At 41.3% G+C, this 18,590-nt stretch overlaps 1 protein-coding gene across 1 annotated transcript in view; it reads left to right on the top strand.

Annotated features, from left to right (window-relative positions):
- mslnb (mesothelin b) overlaps positions 1 to 17,241 on the top strand; it is a 37,559-nt gene extending 20,318 nt beyond the window's left edge. Inside the window, 35 exon segments of the mRNA XM_016252363.1 lie at positions 83 to 105; positions 861 to 882; positions 989 to 1,016; positions 1,252 to 1,336; positions 1,693 to 1,839; positions 2,015 to 2,186; positions 2,189 to 2,311; positions 2,381 to 2,493; positions 2,638 to 2,793; positions 3,634 to 3,842; positions 3,951 to 4,036; positions 4,112 to 4,239; positions 4,533 to 4,658; positions 4,840 to 5,033; positions 5,523 to 5,611; positions 5,703 to 5,836; positions 5,963 to 6,081; positions 6,578 to 6,695; positions 6,798 to 7,013; positions 7,380 to 7,550; positions 7,627 to 7,776; positions 8,069 to 8,118; positions 8,190 to 8,319; positions 9,082 to 9,164; positions 9,275 to 9,404; positions 10,700 to 10,890; positions 10,984 to 11,074; positions 11,169 to 11,301; positions 11,994 to 12,181; positions 12,264 to 12,419; positions 12,593 to 12,729; positions 15,184 to 15,332; positions 15,451 to 15,545; positions 15,793 to 16,039; positions 16,716 to 17,241. Of these exon segments, the coding sequence (XP_016107849.1) occupies positions 83 to 105; positions 861 to 882; positions 989 to 1,016; positions 1,252 to 1,336; positions 1,693 to 1,839; positions 2,015 to 2,186; positions 2,189 to 2,311; positions 2,381 to 2,493; positions 2,638 to 2,793; positions 3,634 to 3,842; positions 3,951 to 4,036; positions 4,112 to 4,239; positions 4,533 to 4,658; positions 4,840 to 5,033; positions 5,523 to 5,611; positions 5,703 to 5,836; positions 5,963 to 6,081; positions 6,578 to 6,695; positions 6,798 to 7,013; positions 7,380 to 7,550; positions 7,627 to 7,776; positions 8,069 to 8,118; positions 8,190 to 8,319; positions 9,082 to 9,164; positions 9,275 to 9,404; positions 10,700 to 10,890; positions 10,984 to 11,074; positions 11,169 to 11,301; positions 11,994 to 12,181; positions 12,264 to 12,419; positions 12,593 to 12,729; positions 15,184 to 15,332; positions 15,451 to 15,545; positions 15,793 to 16,039; positions 16,716 to 16,804 (4,478 nt within the window). The 3' untranslated portion in view covers positions 16,805 to 17,241.
- The last annotated feature ends 1,349 nt before the right edge of the window (positions 17,242 to 18,590 follow it).

The raw sequence follows: 18,590 nt of genomic DNA, 5'->3' as shown, positions 1-18,590 counted from the left end.
CACACACACACACACACTCACGAGACTCTCTCTCTCTCTCTCTCTCTCTCTCTCTCTCTCTCTCTCTCTCTCTCTGTCTCAGGTTGTGTGAGCTCCAGCGGACAGGTGAGTGTTGAAGGTGCCCTAGTGAAAAAGACAGGTGCTTTATTGTATTGAATGTGCGCTTGTAGTGTACTTCAAATCTTAAAAGTCTATTTAAAAAGACTGTACTTAAAGAGAGACACTTTCATGACTATGTTTCTCGACACACTTAAGTACACTTTTAAACTTTTAATTTGTAAACTAAAACTTACAGTACATTTAAAAGGGCATTTCAAGTCACTATGTTTTAATAAACTTTTGTCGTGTTTTAAAGAAGTACACTTATTTTGATGTGCTGACTAACATGCTAAAGCACTTGTAAAGTACTGGATTGTAATTTGTGTGTTATTTAATTTAACTAATTGCAGCTTCATCATTACAAATATATTTAAATACATGAACACAAGTTTGAATGGAAATGACATTGAATTGTATTTTAGTTGATCATAAATTCAGCAGTGCTTTAACAATATTTCAAAGACAGTGAAAGTAATAATGAAACTACATATAAAGATGCATTTAAGTGGGTCAAAAAGCACACTTAAGTTCAACTAGTGCATTTAATAGAAATTTAAACTGTAATGCATTTTCATTTAATTGGAAATATCCTGCAGGTACATTGTTACACAAGTACTTAAGTTTCTGAAAACATTGCATTGACTTTGCACTTTAGTATGTTATTTGAATTACATTATTTGCATAATAAGTATTCTTTTTAAAAGTATGCTGATGATTTAAGCTCATGTGATGCTCACGAGTGTCTCTTCTGTCTCTTCCAGTGTGGCATCACACCAGTGAACGGTTAGTGATCGTCTCTGAGTGGCCTGTTTGTTTAGTTTGGTTATTTCTGTCTGTAATCGTGTGCTGTGTGAGCTGACGGATGTCTCTCTCTCTCTCTCTCTCTCAGAAACGACAGTTTGCAGGAGCAGCAACAGGTGAAAAAACTTCAATAATCTTCAGATGATTTTATAACTCAAAAGAGCCAAGCTTTCAATTGATTATTTGAAGAAACAATTGGCCGATTAATCGATTATTAAAATAATCATTAGTCAGCCCTAGTTCTGATTGGCCATCTGCGGAATATCTGTGTTCTGATTGGCCATTTGAAGTGTACCTGTCATACTCATAAGTACGCGTGTGTGTGTGTGTGTGTGTGTGTGTGTGTTCCAGCTCTGGTCTGTCGGCTTATCTCGGCTCGTCTCATGATGGCAGTCGGCTCTGTGAATTCAGCATCACACAGTACGCTTGTGCAGAGGTACGTGAAACACACCGTACACAGACGTGTGAACACGGTCGCCGTGTACGTGTGGACAAGTAAGACATGTTCCTGAATCAACATTACTGTCCAAAATACAGACTTAACCCAATCCCCACCCCTAAACCTAACCTAACCCATAATTTATTCCTAAAATCAGAGGGAAATGATTGCTGATTAACAAGCCTAAAACGGACATTTCCTGAAAAGTTCTCTCTCAATTCTGATTGGTTGATTGGAATGATGTTCACAAGGATGTTGATCCAGGAACATGTTGTACTTGGTCAAATCACGCTCACCGTGTGAACACACACACTCTGTTTCTGTAAACATTTGTTTAGTGCGTGTGTGTTCAGTTGACAGATCTGAGCTCGCAGCACCTGGCGACGGTGTTGTCATGCGGTCTCAACGGGAATGAGAGCGTGTCCGAGGAGGCGTGGAAACTCTTCACGCAAAAGGTCAACCCGGTGCTGGGACCAGCGCTCGACCTGCTCGCCCACACGGTACACGACAGCACTGTCGCCTCTGTCCGATTATATGCAATTCAGGCTACATCTACATCAATCCAGATACATTTGAAATGCATCTTTTTTCATGCATTTGGTTCAACACTAAGACAGCATTTTTGTGAATGCAAAGGAAACGAGAAAGTAACATTGAACTGTGTGTGTGTGTCAGAGGCTGAATAAGTCCCGCCCCATTGTGTCATTCTTGAATGTGATTGGAGAAGTCACTCTGAGCTCCTTCAGCTCCACCAATCTGAGAGATGATTCGTTCATCCAGCGCTGGTTTAACTTCAGGCTCCGTCCATTTTTACCCTACGCCTCCGAGACGTTCCTGTCCTGTCTGTCCTATTTGGTCTCTTTCACAGTGTCGGGAGCTTCAGTCAGAGTTTTGACGTCATGTCCACCGATACACAAGCTAATGTCTACGTTGACTTCATCAAAGTCTTCCTCTCGCAGAACAGCACTGCAGGTTGGACACACACACACACACAGGGATCTGTAGCGAATGCTCAGCTGTGACGTGTTGCTCTGTGTTTAGGGTGTGTGAACGTCTCTCAGAGCAGCTCTGATTGGCTGATCAGCAGCTTTGGACGTTTCTCTGTTTTCACCACAGTCACCGTCCTGCAGATGCTCAACCCCAGCTTCAATGTGGTACGAACACACACACACAACACACAACACACACACAACACACACACACCCAGGACAGAAGATTCACACACACACACACACACACACACACACACACGGCTTGTACAGATGCGTATGTTGACGTGCTCCTCTGTGTGTGTGCAGTTGGACACTCTGAGTCTGTTGAACCTGAGGCAGTTAGTGGAGGTTTCCAGCACTCCTGGATTCCTGTCCAGCGCTGCTGCAGTTAATAATCTGCTGCTCTATGTGCCGGACGCTCAGATCACTGTGTTCTTCTTATCCCTCTCCGCTACGCTACAGGTGACACACACACACACACACACACACATTCCCCTGACCAATACTGTTCATCATGGAACATGGATATTCTCAGCCAGTCACAGCTCAGATGCTCTGCTCTCTGATTGGCTGCATGTGGTGTATCTGGGTTCGGATTGGCCAAACAATCGATTATCAAAAAGAAACGTTGCAGATCTAGTTCTGAACAGCCATTTGTGCTGCATGAATGTGGATTAACATGTTTTTTTGTGTTTTCAATAAAATAAAGAAAATAAAATCTGTCTTTTTATCCAATTAGTAGATTATTCACAGATGCAACTGGTCGATTAATCGATTATCAAAATAATTATTAGTTGCAGCCCAAGCTCTGATTGGCAATTTGTAGTGCATAAATGTGGAATAACATGTTTGTTTGTTTTTCCAGTAAATTAAAAAAATAATTGGCCTTTTATCCAATTAATTGATTATTTGCAGAAACAATAGTCCAATTAACTGTTTAAAAAATAATCATTCATTTGAAGACATAGTTCTGTCATTTGTGCTGCATGAATGTGGAATGACATGTTTTTTCCCCAATAAATGAAATGAAGTAATATGGATTTTATCCAATCAATCGATTATTCAAAGAATCAATTGTCCAGTTAACTAACTGATTATCAAAATAATCATTAGTTTCGGCCCTAGATCTGAGTGTTCATTTGGGGTGTATCTCATCTGATTGGCTGTTTGTGAAGTGTTGTATTCTGATTATTCGTTTGTGAAGTATCTGGGTTCTAATTGGCCGTTTGTGGATTATCTGTGATCTGATTGGCTGTTTGAGGTGTCTCTGTGTTCTGATTGGCTGTGGTCTGTGTCTGTCAGACGCAGGGCGTTGTTCTCCCATCCCCCGTGCAGGAGGCGTTTCTGCAGCAGGTGTTTAACAGGGCCAATCTGACCACGTCATCAGACGCTGATCTGCAGATCTGGATCCTGAACATACTGCCGTCCTTCATAGCCAACATCACTGTCCAACACGTGACGTCCTACTTCAGCGTCATCCTGCAGCGACCCTGTCCCATCAGCCAGCAGGCGTAAGACACTCTCTCTCTCACACACACACACACACACACACACACACACACACACACACACACACACACACAACCCGTCTGTGTGCTCACTGATGTTTTCTCTTCCAGGGTGCAGCTGTTGAACTCGTCCAGCTCCACCTTCCAGCCGGCGACACAAGATCAGATCTACCAGCTGATCCTCGGCTCTCTCACAGGTGTCCATCCATCCATCCATCTATACATGTATTCATCCCTCCATCCACTCACCCAGCATCCTTCTGTCTCCACAGGCCCCGCCCCACTGCACTGCTATGCTAACCAGAGCTACTACGCTTTCCTGACGTCCTCCTTCATGAGCTTCCAGTTCCCCAATCTGACCACCTTCCTGTCGCTGATGCCGCCGGCTCACGTGCCAGAGGTCAGAGACGCCAGACCGCCTTCATCTGCCGATTACTGATTAGATCCAGTATAGAGTCCATGAATGAGGCAATAGCTGAAGGTTATGGTCATTTCTGTAAATCAGTGGTTCTCAATAAGATGACTTAACAGTCCATAGATTAGAATTAAAGGGAAGCCTCTGAATGGGAGTCAAAAAGATTGAGAACCATTGCTTTAGAGAATAACATTTCAAATGTGCAGCAAATGACGAAGCAAGCCTTTAACTCTTCATATTGTAAGTTCTGCTGTTGTTGGACGTGTGTCTCCTCACAGCTGATGGAGTCGGTGTCTCCAGCGGAGGTCAGCAGTCTCCTGAACCGGCCCAACGCTGTGGACGATGTTGCCCAAATCTGCCAGCTTTTCAGAATCTACCCAAAGACGCCCCAGTACTTACAGACGGTACGGACATCTTTCACTCTTTTAAAAACGTACAAACTAATGCAATGACCCTCTAGATTTAATTCTGATCATATCTGGTTCTGATAATCTTATATTAGCTGCTTGTTTAGCAGCTTCTGAATTGTCCTCGTTGGGACGCGGTTGCACTAAATGATGAAGCGTCTCTCTGTGTGTGCCGCAGGAGCCGCTGTTGCCTGTGGGTTTGGCCCGGCAGGTGTTGTCCTGCATCTGGCCTCGGGTTCTGAAGGTGGACGTCCAGTCTGAAGTGAATCAGTGGTTTGATCTTCGACTGGTTCAGTACCTGCCTCTCCTCACCTCACAGTTCATCGCTCCAGATGTCATGCTAAACGCCTCCTGTCTCTCCTTCAAGAAGTTGTGAGTAGCACGTTTCACACAAACGTTGTGTTGGGGAGAATCTAACAAATAGGCCTAAAGTGCGGTCACAGTAGAGAAATTCTGGAGAGACTTTGCCGACAAAAAAGGTCCATTGTCTATTCTTAGTAGGGTAGCGATGTACAGTATGAAGCACAGCTCACACAGAAGTCCCTCTCAACCCAAGCAGCTTTCTGTTGGTAATTGTGAGCGACCAGCATGAAACTCCCTGTCACACAGACTCCTAATAGAATGAATGGATTGATTTCGCAGAGCAATGGTTAATGTGACTGTACCTTAACTATGTGTTTCAGTAGCATAAAGACTTAGTTCTTTGCTTAGGGCTAAAACGTTTCAAAGTCAGAAACAAACTCCAAATAAACTTCATTTTGGCCTGATTTTGTTCAAAATGACGCTAGAATCATATTGGACCAATTAGTTTTCCTCTAAAGACATCTAATGATGATGGATTCTGTGCGTTTCTCTGTTTAGTGTTTCAGCGATGGCTAAATACAACTACAGTGCAGCCGAGTTTTCTCCGAGCGACATCTACAGTTCCATCCTGGTCTACCTCAACACCTGTGAGTTACTTCTACTGTGTGACTGATTCTGATGTCTACTAACAATGAGGATTTGTCTGATGGTGATCCGTGTTTGTCTTTGTGTTCTCAGCTTCAGGTTCAACTCCTAAATGCTATTACACCTCCAACCCGGATCTCAACTCCACCACCTGGTTCACAGACTACATCTCCGTCTTCTTGAGCTTCATCACACTGGACGACCTCCTCCAGTTTGGCTCCATTCAGGTGTGTCAAGCTACGTCTTGAAGAGCTCAGATCTTTTTTCTGTCGTCTGTATCCATTCGCTCTTAAGGGAATGGTTCATCTTCACCCTCATGTCGTTCCAAACTCAAAAACGTCTTTGTTTTTCAGCCGTTCCTCGTGAACCTGGATAACCTGCAGCTCTTCGCTCAGACCAGCGTTCCTGATGACGTGATGGAGTATTACGTGACTCTGCTGTTCGAGATTAATCCGTCCTTCAGCGCCTACTAGTGAGAGACACCAGCAACACTCTCAATAACCAATCTTAATAACATCTTACTGAACTACACTCTTAAAAATAAAGCTTCCAAAAGCAGGTTCTCACAGTGATGCCATTTAGAAGAACCTTTTTTGTTTAGTGAACAGTTCTTAACAGGACTCTTTACTTAGTGTGAAGAATATTTTAAGAACCTTTTTTCCATTATAAAGAATCTTTTGTGCGATGGAAGGATTCCATGGATGTTAAAGGTTCTTCATGGAACCGACAATGCCAATAAAGAACCTTAAGTTTTAATAGTGTACATGAAAAGTCAAAGTCATTTAAATCCAGCATGAGCCGCTTTCAGCAAATGAAGGCTAGTTCAAATCTCACACAATACACTTATTTGCAATACTATAATTTGAAAAATCCCCCCTGAAAATGCTGGTTTGATGGTTTTGGCCACTCGTCTGTTGGACCATCTAAACAATAGATCAAGGCTGGTTAATGTTTGCTTGTGTTCATAGTCTTCCTCTGAAGTTCCGCTGCTTGGCTCCTGCGAGCTCCTTCCTTCAGCTGAGTCTGGAGCAGCTGAAGATCATCTCATCCGGCATCCATCAGAACTGCACAGATGTTCTCCCCGATGTACGTACTAGAGTGTGTGTGTGTGTGTGTGTGTGTGTGTGTGTTTACGTCAGCAGAAGTAAGCTCTGTATAAGCTAGACGTGTGTGTGTTTGTGCGTGCAGGTGTCGGCGGCTCTGGCAAGTAATGCGGAGGTTCTGACGGTGGACACCATCGAGGCTCTGGGTCAGTCGTCCACGGGTTTGAGCACAGCTCAGATCAGTGACGCCGGAGGGAATGTGCTGCTCAACTCGCTCTCCATGCTCAGACTCGTACTGGGCTGGAACCTTGATCAGGCCATGATGATCATCCAAACCCTGCTGTCATCCGGAGTTTACCAGGTACACACCACCAATACCGATTCAAAGCCAAACGAAGCAACACCTTACATGTCTCTGAGTGGCGTTTCATTCCTTCATTGAATGAATGTTGTTGAACAAATGGGCTGAATCAAATATTCATTCAGTCATAAAGATTTTTTACGTTCCTGAAATGAATCAGTGTTGTTGAACGTATTGTTGAATCAAAGATTCATTGGCTCACTCATAAAGACAGTCACTTGCTTCATTCCTAAGTGAATCAGTGTTGTTGAACAAACCAGTGATTCATTGACTCGCTCACAGACAGCTCTGCCAGTTAAATTCCCGTATGGAAACTATCTGTTGTATAATGTTAGATGTACTAACACACGTTTGTGTCTGTGGCAGATTAATAGTGTGGCCAGTCTGCTGGATTTGGGTTCGCTGATCATCGGTGTTCAATCATCAATCTTCAGAGTAATCTCAGGAGAAATCTTCCTTGAGGCAGTGAAATCTGAACTGTTCGTGACCAGTGTCATCGGCGCACCTGTGATCATCCAGCAGACCATCGTCAGCCAGGTGACTCTCGCTCACATTCACACGGCTCCGGTTCGGCTCAGCATGTCTCGTGACGTCTCTCTCTGTCTCTCTTCAGATCATCGCTGTCAACAGCTCGTCTGACGCCATCATCACAAACGTTCCTGACCTCATGGCGACGGAAATCCCACGCATCTTCCTGCTGGATGTGCCGCAGTCATCCGCGGCTGCGCAGGTGGTCAACCGGAAGAAATGGAAACACGAGCAGGTGCGTCAGGCATCTGCAATAAAACATGCTATTATATATATATATATATATATATATATATACATACACATTGTATGTATGTATATATATATATATATATATATGTGTATATATATACAGTTTACAAATTCATTCCCTTGATTAATGACATGTACTGTATATTGAGATGTACTGCACATTAAAATATTGAAATGTATATTTATTGCACATAAAGTTATTAAGGTCATGTTGCATGTGTTAGCAAGTGTGTTGTAGTGCATATGTTAAATGGTTGAATTTCTCTTCCTCTCAGGCTGTTCTGATCTTTGAAACCGTCACTGCACAGTTCAGCAATCCAGATGAGTGAGTGAAGAGAGTTATTAGTCAGATTAGATGATTAAGTTTTGACCATGTTAACACGTGTGTGTGTGTAGCATGTCCTTCCAGGTGCTGCAGGGCTTCACCTGTTCACGAATCCAGAGCTTCAGCACTAGTAAAGTTCTGAGTCTGATCCGCGGCTGCAGACGACGAGTCAATCAGACGCTCGTCCTGCAGGAGTCACAGGTGAACAAGCACATCAGTCACAGGCTTTTGTGTCATTTATGTTATGATGCTCCTTCATGTTCTGCAGAACCTCATGAAACCTTTATAAAATAATAGACTTCCACAAATCAGCTCTGGTCGACATCAAACCCAAAGAAATCAAATAAAAAATTTGGTATCATTTTCAAATGTTGGTATTTTCAAATTCAACATCAATAAAACATCACAGAATCCATCAGATCTGTTAATAATGCTGATGTCTGTGCTGCTGTTTCCCTCCAAAACCAAGCCATTTCCTGGAGGGTGATGTCATTCAGGAAGTGGCTTTAACTCGTTTAAAGAAATTATGCAAAAGTACACGATGGAACTACAGAAGAGTCAAGCTTTAAATAGGAAAAATATAGAAACTCTTTGGTCATTTTTGAGCGAGATGCTAACGGTCTAATCAGATTCAATGATCTATGCTAAGCTAAGCTAAAAGCGCTACCGCCAGACCCGGAGATCGGCTGAATGGATTCAAAAACGGCAAAACTCAACTGTTTAACTCTAGGAGAGCTGGAAAATGAGCCTATTTTCAAAAATAGTGGAGTGTTCCTTTAACAGCAAAAACATGTTGATCATTTAGACATTCTTGGATCAGAGATAATACAGTAGATTTAATAGGACGATTTACATCTTAATTGTGGGTTTGATGTTTTATTCACATTTGAAGAGATGAGGTTTGCATCAGTCAGACGAGCGTGAGTGTGTTCATGAGTGTGTTGATGTGTGCTTCTCCTTCAGCTGACCTGCATGCATCACTACATCAAGAGCGCCGATCTCTCTGCCTTCTCCCAGTATCCCGCTGAAGTGCTCATCTATTACAAGTGCGTCTGAAAACACACACACACACACACACACACTCAGTTCAGCTCACGCTGTCAGTCGCAGTGACATGAAGACGAGCGAGTCACGTGTGTGTCTGTCTGTGTTTCAGCTACTCGATGATCGACAGATCTCTGTGCCGCTCGTATTTCTCGTCTCTGGGAGCGGCCGACTTCTCTGTTCTGTCCAGCACACTGTCCTTCAAGAAGCAGATGCTCTTCAACCACGCCAGGGGCTGTCTTGTAATGAAAACACTCTTACATTTGAGTTCTTATAATCAGTTATGTGCTCAAAAAAGGATTTGGGCCTAAATGTAACATTTAGGTATTTAAAATGCATATACAATTCCCGTGCATTTGGATCCTGCAGGTTTTACCATAAAATAATGAAATACTGTGAGTCGCTCATCAATGAAGCAGGTCAGATTCCTGCACTCAAAGCATCATGCCGTAGTTCATTAATAACTGTTTGCATCTATCTGATTATGCAATCATTTTCAGAATACATTAATTCAATTGCTTAGAATCATCATACATCTATTCATTGTAAAACAAAGTTAAAATGGTAACATTTTATAATGAGGTTAACTACATGAGGCATGTATTAATCTTATTTAAAGTTAATTTTAATTTTTAGTAACTTTTAAACTTTTATTAAAATCAGAAGTGGTGTTTATTGGACCTGTGCATGCATGAACTAACAATGAACAGCTGCGTTTTTATTAGCTAACATTAACAAAGGTGAATAAGTACTGTAACAAATGTATTGCTCATGGTTAGTTAATACATTAACAAATGTTAACTAATGGGACCTTGTATGAGATTGAAACTAATTGGATTTATTGATGATAAATATATAAACCTGGTTATTGTGTATCTAAAACACATTTTATTCAATTCAAGTTTATTTGTATAGCGCTTTTCACGATACAAATCATTACAAAGCAGCTTTACAGAAAATTACGTTTCTACAATATATTTAGTCAATATTATTTGATCACAGTTTATTAGTACTATGACAGAAATCCGACCTGTTTTATTTATGTACCACTTAGGTTTATCTTTGGCTCAAACTAAAATTGTAACTAAACCCATTAAAACTGTTACTAAACAATTGAATTACTTATTACATACATATATAATAAAGTTATTTCGGCTAGTTGCCATGACATCACTTGTCATTTTCTTTTAGTTTACCTTGAAGTACTAAAATAACTTTAAATATATATAATAAGCTAATTAGAATGACAACACAACACAATTATTAAAACATGAACTAAAATTAAAATGTAAACAGAAAATATAAAAAAAGTATCAATGATACTAAAACACTGGTATGACTGACAAATATGCATGACAAAGTTTAATCGTTTGTTTTTGTTGAAACTCTTGAAAGTTTATATGCAATTATTTAGGTCTAAATATATTTGGGTGTGTTTGTCTAGAAAGCTAGATGAGAATAGATGAGAATGTTTTCAGGATGATGGAAGCGTTGGTCTGGTGGAGTTTGACAGATGTTGCTGTGGTCTGTGTTTCAGGGCATCTCAGGCGTCAGCATCAGTCGGGTTCAGCTGGATGTTTTGGGCAGCATGAGCTGTTTTCTGAGCAGCGAGTACATCCAGAGCTCGGACCCGTATGTGCTGGAGAAGCTCAAGCCGTGTGTGGATCTATCAGCTGAGCAGATCTCTGCGCTGGAGAGCATCCTGCTGGGAGGAAACACCAGCTCCGGGTACACACACACACACACACACACACACGCGCGTGTCACACTGATCTCCTGTGCGTTAAATGAGCTCAGCCTGACAGCAGACCTTCCTCTCAGACCCTCAGACAGCTGGGACAGAGCCACGCTGGAGAGCCTGGCCCTCCTGCCGCTGTACCTCACCGCCAACATCTGGAGCAAATTCACACAGGTGCGACCGCAGGAGCCGCTCCAGCGACGGGAACACGGAGCTGTGTGTGTGTGTTTCACTGATAACTGTGTGTGTGTGTGTGTGTGTGTGTCAGGCAAACAAGCAGAGGTTTCTGAAGACCTTCATCCGTGACCTGAGGAAGAATGATAAAGCCTCAGAGAAGAAGATCCTCAACATGATGAATGAGGTCAACAAAATCTCACGAGTCAAAATCAAGAGATCCGCTGGTGAGAATCACTGCAGAAACACCACAGAATCTACACTGATTCCAGTGTTTCTGAAAGAGCCTCTTCTGCTCACCAAGACTGCATTTAACTGATCAGAAATACAGTAATATTGTGAAATATTATTAGAATAACAAACAGCTGTTTTCTATGTGGATATCTGTTCATTTATTTCTGTGATGCGCAGCTGTATTTTCAGCATCATTCCTCCAGTCTTCAGTGTCACATGATCTTCAGAAATCAGTATAATATGCTGATCTGCTGCTCAACAAACATTTCTGATTATTATCAATGTTGAAAACAGTTGTGCTGCACAATATTTTTGTGGAAACTGTGATGCATTTTATTTTTCAGGATTCACAGATGAACAAAAAGTTCAAAAGAACACCATTTAATTGAAATAGAAATATTTTGTAACAATGTTTTTATTGACACTTTTGATCAATTTAATGCATAAAATATAAACAGTAAAAAGCAAGGCAGCAGAAACTCCGCATCTGTTCTCTGAGGGCTGTGTAAGTTTAGATCAGATTCTAGGTCTGTACTTCTACATTGTAAGTGAAAGTGTCAGTAAATGATTGTTGATTATAAACTTTGCCGTGACCACAGCATTAGTATAATCACACTGCATTATTAAAGTAGCATGTATAATATTTTTGAAGCTGTGTTTGTGTGTTTTCTCTGGTCTCCTGTAGAAACAGCATGTACTGTGGGACAGATCCTGCAGGCTCAGGTGTACAGCGACATGTTTCCGTTTGCGTATGACGTGCCGCAGTTTAACGCCTGCCTGAGCGTCCAAACACTGAAGGACAACCTGGAGGCCGTGACCGATAGAGTTTACGACAGGAGCTACCAGCGGATCATTCTGGACAAACTCAACCAGGTAAAACACTCACCTGAACACTGCTGTACCTGCTGTCAATCGCAGTGTTGCTATAGAGACGCATGTGTGTCCCGCCCCTCAGGCGTATCCGGGCGGACTGTCTGACCAGGTGCTGCAGGTTTTAGGCTCCGCCTCCCACGTGGCCACACCCGATGATGTCAGAAAGTGGAACGTGATGAAGATCGACACGCTCTCGTCTCTGATGAACCAACGCAAGGGAGACTGGGACCCGGAGATGGTACTGTGTGTGTGTGTGTGTGTGTACAGTACTCATAATGTAATTCCCATCACACACACTGTACATACGCTAGTGTACAAATAAAAACTAAAGCATACTTTGGGCTTCAGCAGAGCCGAGTGTCATGAAGTGTGTCTGGTTCTTCAGTGAGCTGATGTGTGTGTCTCTCTCAGGTCCAGCTGCTGGTCAGTAAGTATCTGAGTGTGAATGGAAACACTCTCGGCAGCAACGAGCTGAACGCTCTGGGAGGAACGAACCTGTGTGTGCTGAACACCAGTGTGCTGAACAACATCACAGCCGCCAGCGTGGAGTGAGTACACACACACACACACACACACTCACACTCACTCACACATACACACACACACACATTTCATTATTTTATTTGGATCCAAAAGACAAGCAAAAAAAATGGAATCCAAATACCATGAGAAGTCATTTTGCAAGATGACAGGTACACATGGCTCACATACATTCACAAGTCTTTATAATTATAACATTTAACACTCAAGGATACACAAAACATCTTTGTTTCCATATTTGCATGCTCCCTATAGTGGCTGAAACTGAACAGAATTTTTGCTTAAGTCTTTTTGCTTTCTTTTTTTGCAGTCCCCCCAACTGCAGACCTTTAATCACATTCTTATGCAAATGACCTAAACTTCCAAACACTAGGGTGATTAACTTACAGTGATAGTCAAGTTGATGGATGGCTTCAAGCAATGGCTGATATTTCAGCAGATTGGAAAGATAGCAGATATTCAAATACAGATCAAAACAACAACCAACCTCAATGACAAATACAGAGTTCAGAGCCTCGTTTACAATCACAATGTCTGCAGTGTTTGGAATGTTTTTGAAATAGTCACTGACAGATGTGTTGTCATAAAACCAGTTCAATTCAACAGTAGTATGCTGGTTAAACTTACTGTCTTTATGTATTGTTTTCAAGTCCTTTACAATCAGATCAACCAGGCGATCGTGTCTGGACACATACAGTTCTTTGTAGCAACAACATCCATTTAAGATGTGGGCAACCGTTTCATTTTCCTGTTGATTTTGATGTAACAGACAGTAGGAGTTGTAATTTGACGGGTACCATATTGACAGATTGTATATAGTTGGGAGACATTGTAGTCGAGCTTTAATCATAAAAATTAGAACATCCTCTGAGATTGAAAAGTTTGTCAGAACAGAGTGGGATACTGAGTGGTCAGCCGATTGGAGAAGTGCTAATTTTCCCTGTAGTTTCAAGCCCATCCAGTGCTGGGCATTTTGGGTTTTTCTGAGGTGAAGAAGTGAGACTCTTACATTATTGGTCGATAGTTGACGAGGTGTAGTTTCTGTATTGAGTACCGCTAGAGTAGAGATATGCGGGTCTGTTATTATGTTCTCATTAAGAGCCGCTAGCGCTCCGTCAGGTTCCTGCGAAGAGAGCTGCAGTCCTGAACGCTGGCAAAGATCATTTAAACTCACTCACTCACACACACACACTCACTCACTCACTCACACACACTCTCACTCACTCACTCACACACTCACTCACTCACTCACTCACTCACACACACACACACACACACTCACTCTCACACACACACTCTCTCTCTCTTTCTCTCTCTCTCACACACACACACACAAAATGTTCAAGGCCCTAACCTGTACAATTGTACCAAGTTTCATGCTTTTATGGAAAAGTGAACATGTCACCTCAAATTTTGCACATATCACCTGGACTATATGTCTTCCTCAGATATAATGTTAGGTCTGTACATTAGCGTTGGGTAAAATAGCATTATAATCTCATTTGCGGTAGAGAAAGCTGCTTACATGTGGCTACATGAATTAAACGTAAACACAATCAGCTTTTCCACATTTACATACCGGCCCTGATAATAAGTTCTACTTGCTCAACTGCTGCAAATCAGTTTTTGTGAATGAATGACTTGCTCTACCTGTTGCTTTGGTCTTCTTCAACACGCTTGTGCCACCTGCAGGAGAGCCACTGACAGCAGCTGGAGATCATGCATTGCTACTCTACAGCTATTCCTGCAGCTCCCGGATGTGCAATGCTGAATTTGAGCCACTGAATTCGTGGAAGGGAATTTGTAAAGTGAAATAAAATGAATGAATGAATGATGTTTTTATATATGCTTTATTGTGTATTGCTGTACACCCAAAGCGCTTTACAATCATGGACCGAAAATTGCCTGTTGAATATTATACATCGTATTTTTAAACTGATTGAATATTTTGTTCGTGAACTCTGGAAGGTGAATATGGATTATTGATGATGATGAAAATGCGTTTGAAATGTTTTGAATTCAAATATTCACAGCTTAAATATACAGCCATGTTGGATTTCAGTCCATAAAAATGCAAATCCTTAAAATAGGCATTAAAAGGTCTTCAAATGCAAGCACTGTAAATGCAATGCATTACTCTTTCAGTTAATGCACCTCAACATGCTTTTTTGTTTCAAAGACATTTGTCTTTATTTTTCTTCCATAGTTTGAGTGTGTGTTTGTGCTTATTTAACCATATTGTGGGGACTAATTTGTACCCATAATTGAATTAAATTGGACAAAACCTCTCAAAAAGTAAATAACGTTTTAGTTTTAAAAAATGCAGGTTTTCTGTCAGAGTTAGGTTATAATATTTACAGTATAACTAGCTCTATATGGGAACAGTAGAAGTCAGTGCAATGTCTCCATTTAGATGAGTTTGTGTGTTTTTTAAGATTTAGTAACTAAACGTGTGTTTGCAGGCGAGCTTCTGCTCTCTCTCTGACCAGCTGCAGCTCAGAGAAGAAGTCGATTCTGTTCAGTATCGCTCAGAATGCGTTCAACACAACAAACACACGCAGTACAAACCCCGTCAGCATCACAACATACCAGCTGCTGCAGAACTACCTCGGTAACAACACACACACACTGATTCACGCTCACACACATACATACATCACACTGCTGCTGTCAGGCTGATCTTCTGTGTGTGTGTGTGTGTGTGTGTGTGTGTGTGTGTGTGTCTGCAGGCGGTGCTGATGTGACGTTCATTCGTACTCTTGTGAACTCCACTGTGAATATGGACGTGCTCACATTCATGAATCTGAAGCAGAGCGTCATCAACGTGAGTCTCCTGTCAGTCATTCATGTCTGATGATGAAACGCTGATAAGAAATTGAATTAAAGGCACAATTAAAACAGATAAATAGTGCTGCTCAATTGTACATTTACACATGCACAAGGAGAACAGAACTCAATCTGTTTCAGTGGTGTTCGTGGCTGTGTGGGTTTTTCTCTTCAGCTCATTGTCTGCTCGGCCTCATTTGCAATCCTGATGCTGCTGCTGTGTGTGTGTGTGTGTGTGTGTGCAGGTGCTGATCGTGTCTGAGGTGAAGAATCTGCTGGGTGTGAATGTGGCTGATCTGAAGACGTATGAAAGCACAGCACAGATACAGGAGTGGATCAGGCTTCAGCTGCAGGTGGATCTGGACACGCTGCAGATCGGTCTGACGGGGGGCAGGAACTCCAGCGTCACAGAAAGCACCGTCAGCACCACCGCTACAGCTAGCAGCAGCACTAAAGCACCGTCAGCCCAGACCGGCACCGCCGCCACCACAGGTACCAGAGACACACGGCGCTTCTGAGAGATCAGGAGAGGAGAGACCGGGGCTAGTTGTCACAATTCTGACTCCAGTGAAATCAATCTCTCTATAGAAAATGAACAAACCACTAAAGTCTGGCCTGCAAAAAAAAAAATCTTCATACGTGATGCTGTTCCTCAACACACACTAGCAATAGCAAGCATTAAACAGAGCTTTCAGCAAAATACTAACAGGAACACAATCACAGAGCAGAAAACAGCAAAAACAAAATGACAGAAATACAGAACCACTAATATTCTAATACGTTGTATAAACATTTAAAACACAACTTTTTTGCAAAATACTTTTGTCCTGAGAACAGTTCAGCCTTCAAATTCAGTTTAAATCCATTTCTATTATAAAGCAGTGTTATTTTTACTATACTATTACCATTTTTGTGAATATTTTGAATTAGATTTTATTTGATATGTTCTGCTTTTATTTTAATTTTAAAGTTTTCAAGTCTTTAATATATAATAGGTTTGAACAAATAAAACCACTGCTAGAGAAAAAGAGACTGAGACCAGTCCTGTAGGTGTTGAAATCAGCTGTGAATTCACTTGATTTCTGTCAGTCCACTGCTCTTCTGTAACTGTTCATCTGCTGATACAGAGCTCACGTCTCAACATCTCAACATCTGTGTGTGTCTGCAGCTGCTGGATCCAGAGTCTGGTCACCTGTCTGTCTGCAGCTGCTCCTATTGGCTGTTACCATGACGACGCTGCAGCTGCTGCACTGGTGACATCATCATCATCTCTGTACTTCCCGTCTCTCGGTCTGTCGAGTATTTATAGAGTTTCTGCACTTTCACTTTTCATGAACTATTTCTGTGTGGAATTAGTCAAAATCTATTTGGGTTACTGTGGTCACATCTGACTCGTTCTTAAGAAGTTAAAGATTCGACAATGAAATGCCTTTGTTAATACATTGTTAAAATAATTGAAAAACATCTCAATAAGTAATAGTAATAAACACAAGGGTTATTGTTTGCATGCGTGAGAGAGACAGACTGAACCCTGCGAAGCGTGATCCATGAACACACTGAAGCTCAGGTTACTCCAGGAGAAAAACTAATGAATGTAATGTCAAACTCTGTATGGATAAAGCATAAGATAAATAATTGCATGGTTGTTATCCTGATTGTCAATTTCAGCTATTTAATACTATATTTTAAAAAATAAAATATTTTCATTCTCTCTTTTTATTGTTGGATGAATTGTATTTCCTGTTCCTATTCTTTGTTTCGTCACATAGTTGAGTTCAGTATGGGTGTGTAATACAGAGTACTGGGGCCTCATTTATAAAACATGCGTACGCACAGATTTGATCTCCGAGTGTGCATCTGCTAAATCCACACCAGAGTTCAGATTTATAAAAACACCTTTGATGTGTAAAAGTGCTTAGCAGCACATCAGGGTCTGAGCAGACGTACACACTTCTCCTTGTGGCAGAATCAGAGCACTGCAAGTATTTGCAAATCTAAGCAATTCTGCCGCTCCTCATTCTCAAGTAAAGGATTTAGGCATTGACTGGTGCTCTATTATATGCTAATAATATTAATTAGGGGGCGTTTACAAGGCGGAAATCTGAAACTATTCAGCTGCACACTATTTACAGATCTCACATCTGGAAGAGAGGTGTACACATGTTTTTTCAAAGCTGTGTGTCACTGAGAGCCGCGTCGAGTCTAACAATGCTCGGACCCGAAGCGTGTTCACTCGCTTCTGTAAGGGTTTTTATTATTTATTAGCTCTAAAAAGGGGAATATTTATGACGAATTATAACTGGTTATGATTCATAATAAATATTTAGATTATATCTTCGAATTAACTGTAGCAGAATCAATATTACAATTATTTGATCTGTCCGTCCACCGAGCAGACAATATAATCATTTATTAATTCAAGGAACTATTATTTTCCTGGCCACGGAAGAATAAACTCTCCTTCTTTGTGCAGTGCTAGTAGTAATTTAGCAAAATGTAGCAAGGGTTCACACATTCATTGACTTCGAATTGTGAGCAGCAAACAGAGACAATCCGTTGTGAATATAAGGGATTTAATCAATGAAACTATATCTAACATATAACTAACTAAAACATATACACACAGAATGAAACAAAGTAAGGAAAAGAGAGAGAATAGAAAAGAATGGCAGTATTTCACATCACTTAACCACAACCTTTGAAAATCATCAGAGAATCCAAAAATCACCTTAAAAAGTGACTGAAACTTAAACACGCATCTAAATAATTTTAAGCGGTTACTTGCATTGGTTTCGATTGCTGAAGAAGAGTCCGGATGCGGTAGATAACGGAGGTCTTTTGATGAGTTCGTGAGGAGTCAGCTGGAAGTTTTTACTTCTGGTTCTTCTGAAGAAGGAAAAGTCCACAGTGACTAACGTTACTTGAAGATAAAAACTGCCGGAAAATAAAACTCAAGAGGAAGATCTTGAGGGTCTTAGAAAGGTGTTGTCTCAAACGAAGAAGAGTTTCTGAGCAAAGTTTATTCGGGGCTAATCGCTTTTAA

The sequence above is a fragment of the Sinocyclocheilus grahami genome, unplaced genomic scaffold (genome assembly GCF_001515645.1).
Source record: "Sinocyclocheilus grahami isolate Dianchi unplaced genomic scaffold, SAMN03320097.WGS_v1.1 scaffold1102.1, whole genome shotgun sequence".
Taxonomy (NCBI): domain Eukaryota; kingdom Metazoa; phylum Chordata; class Actinopteri; order Cypriniformes; family Cyprinidae; genus Sinocyclocheilus; species Sinocyclocheilus grahami.
The sequence above is the reverse complement of the archived record's forward strand: the minus strand, read 5'-3'. Positions and strand labels throughout refer to the sequence as shown.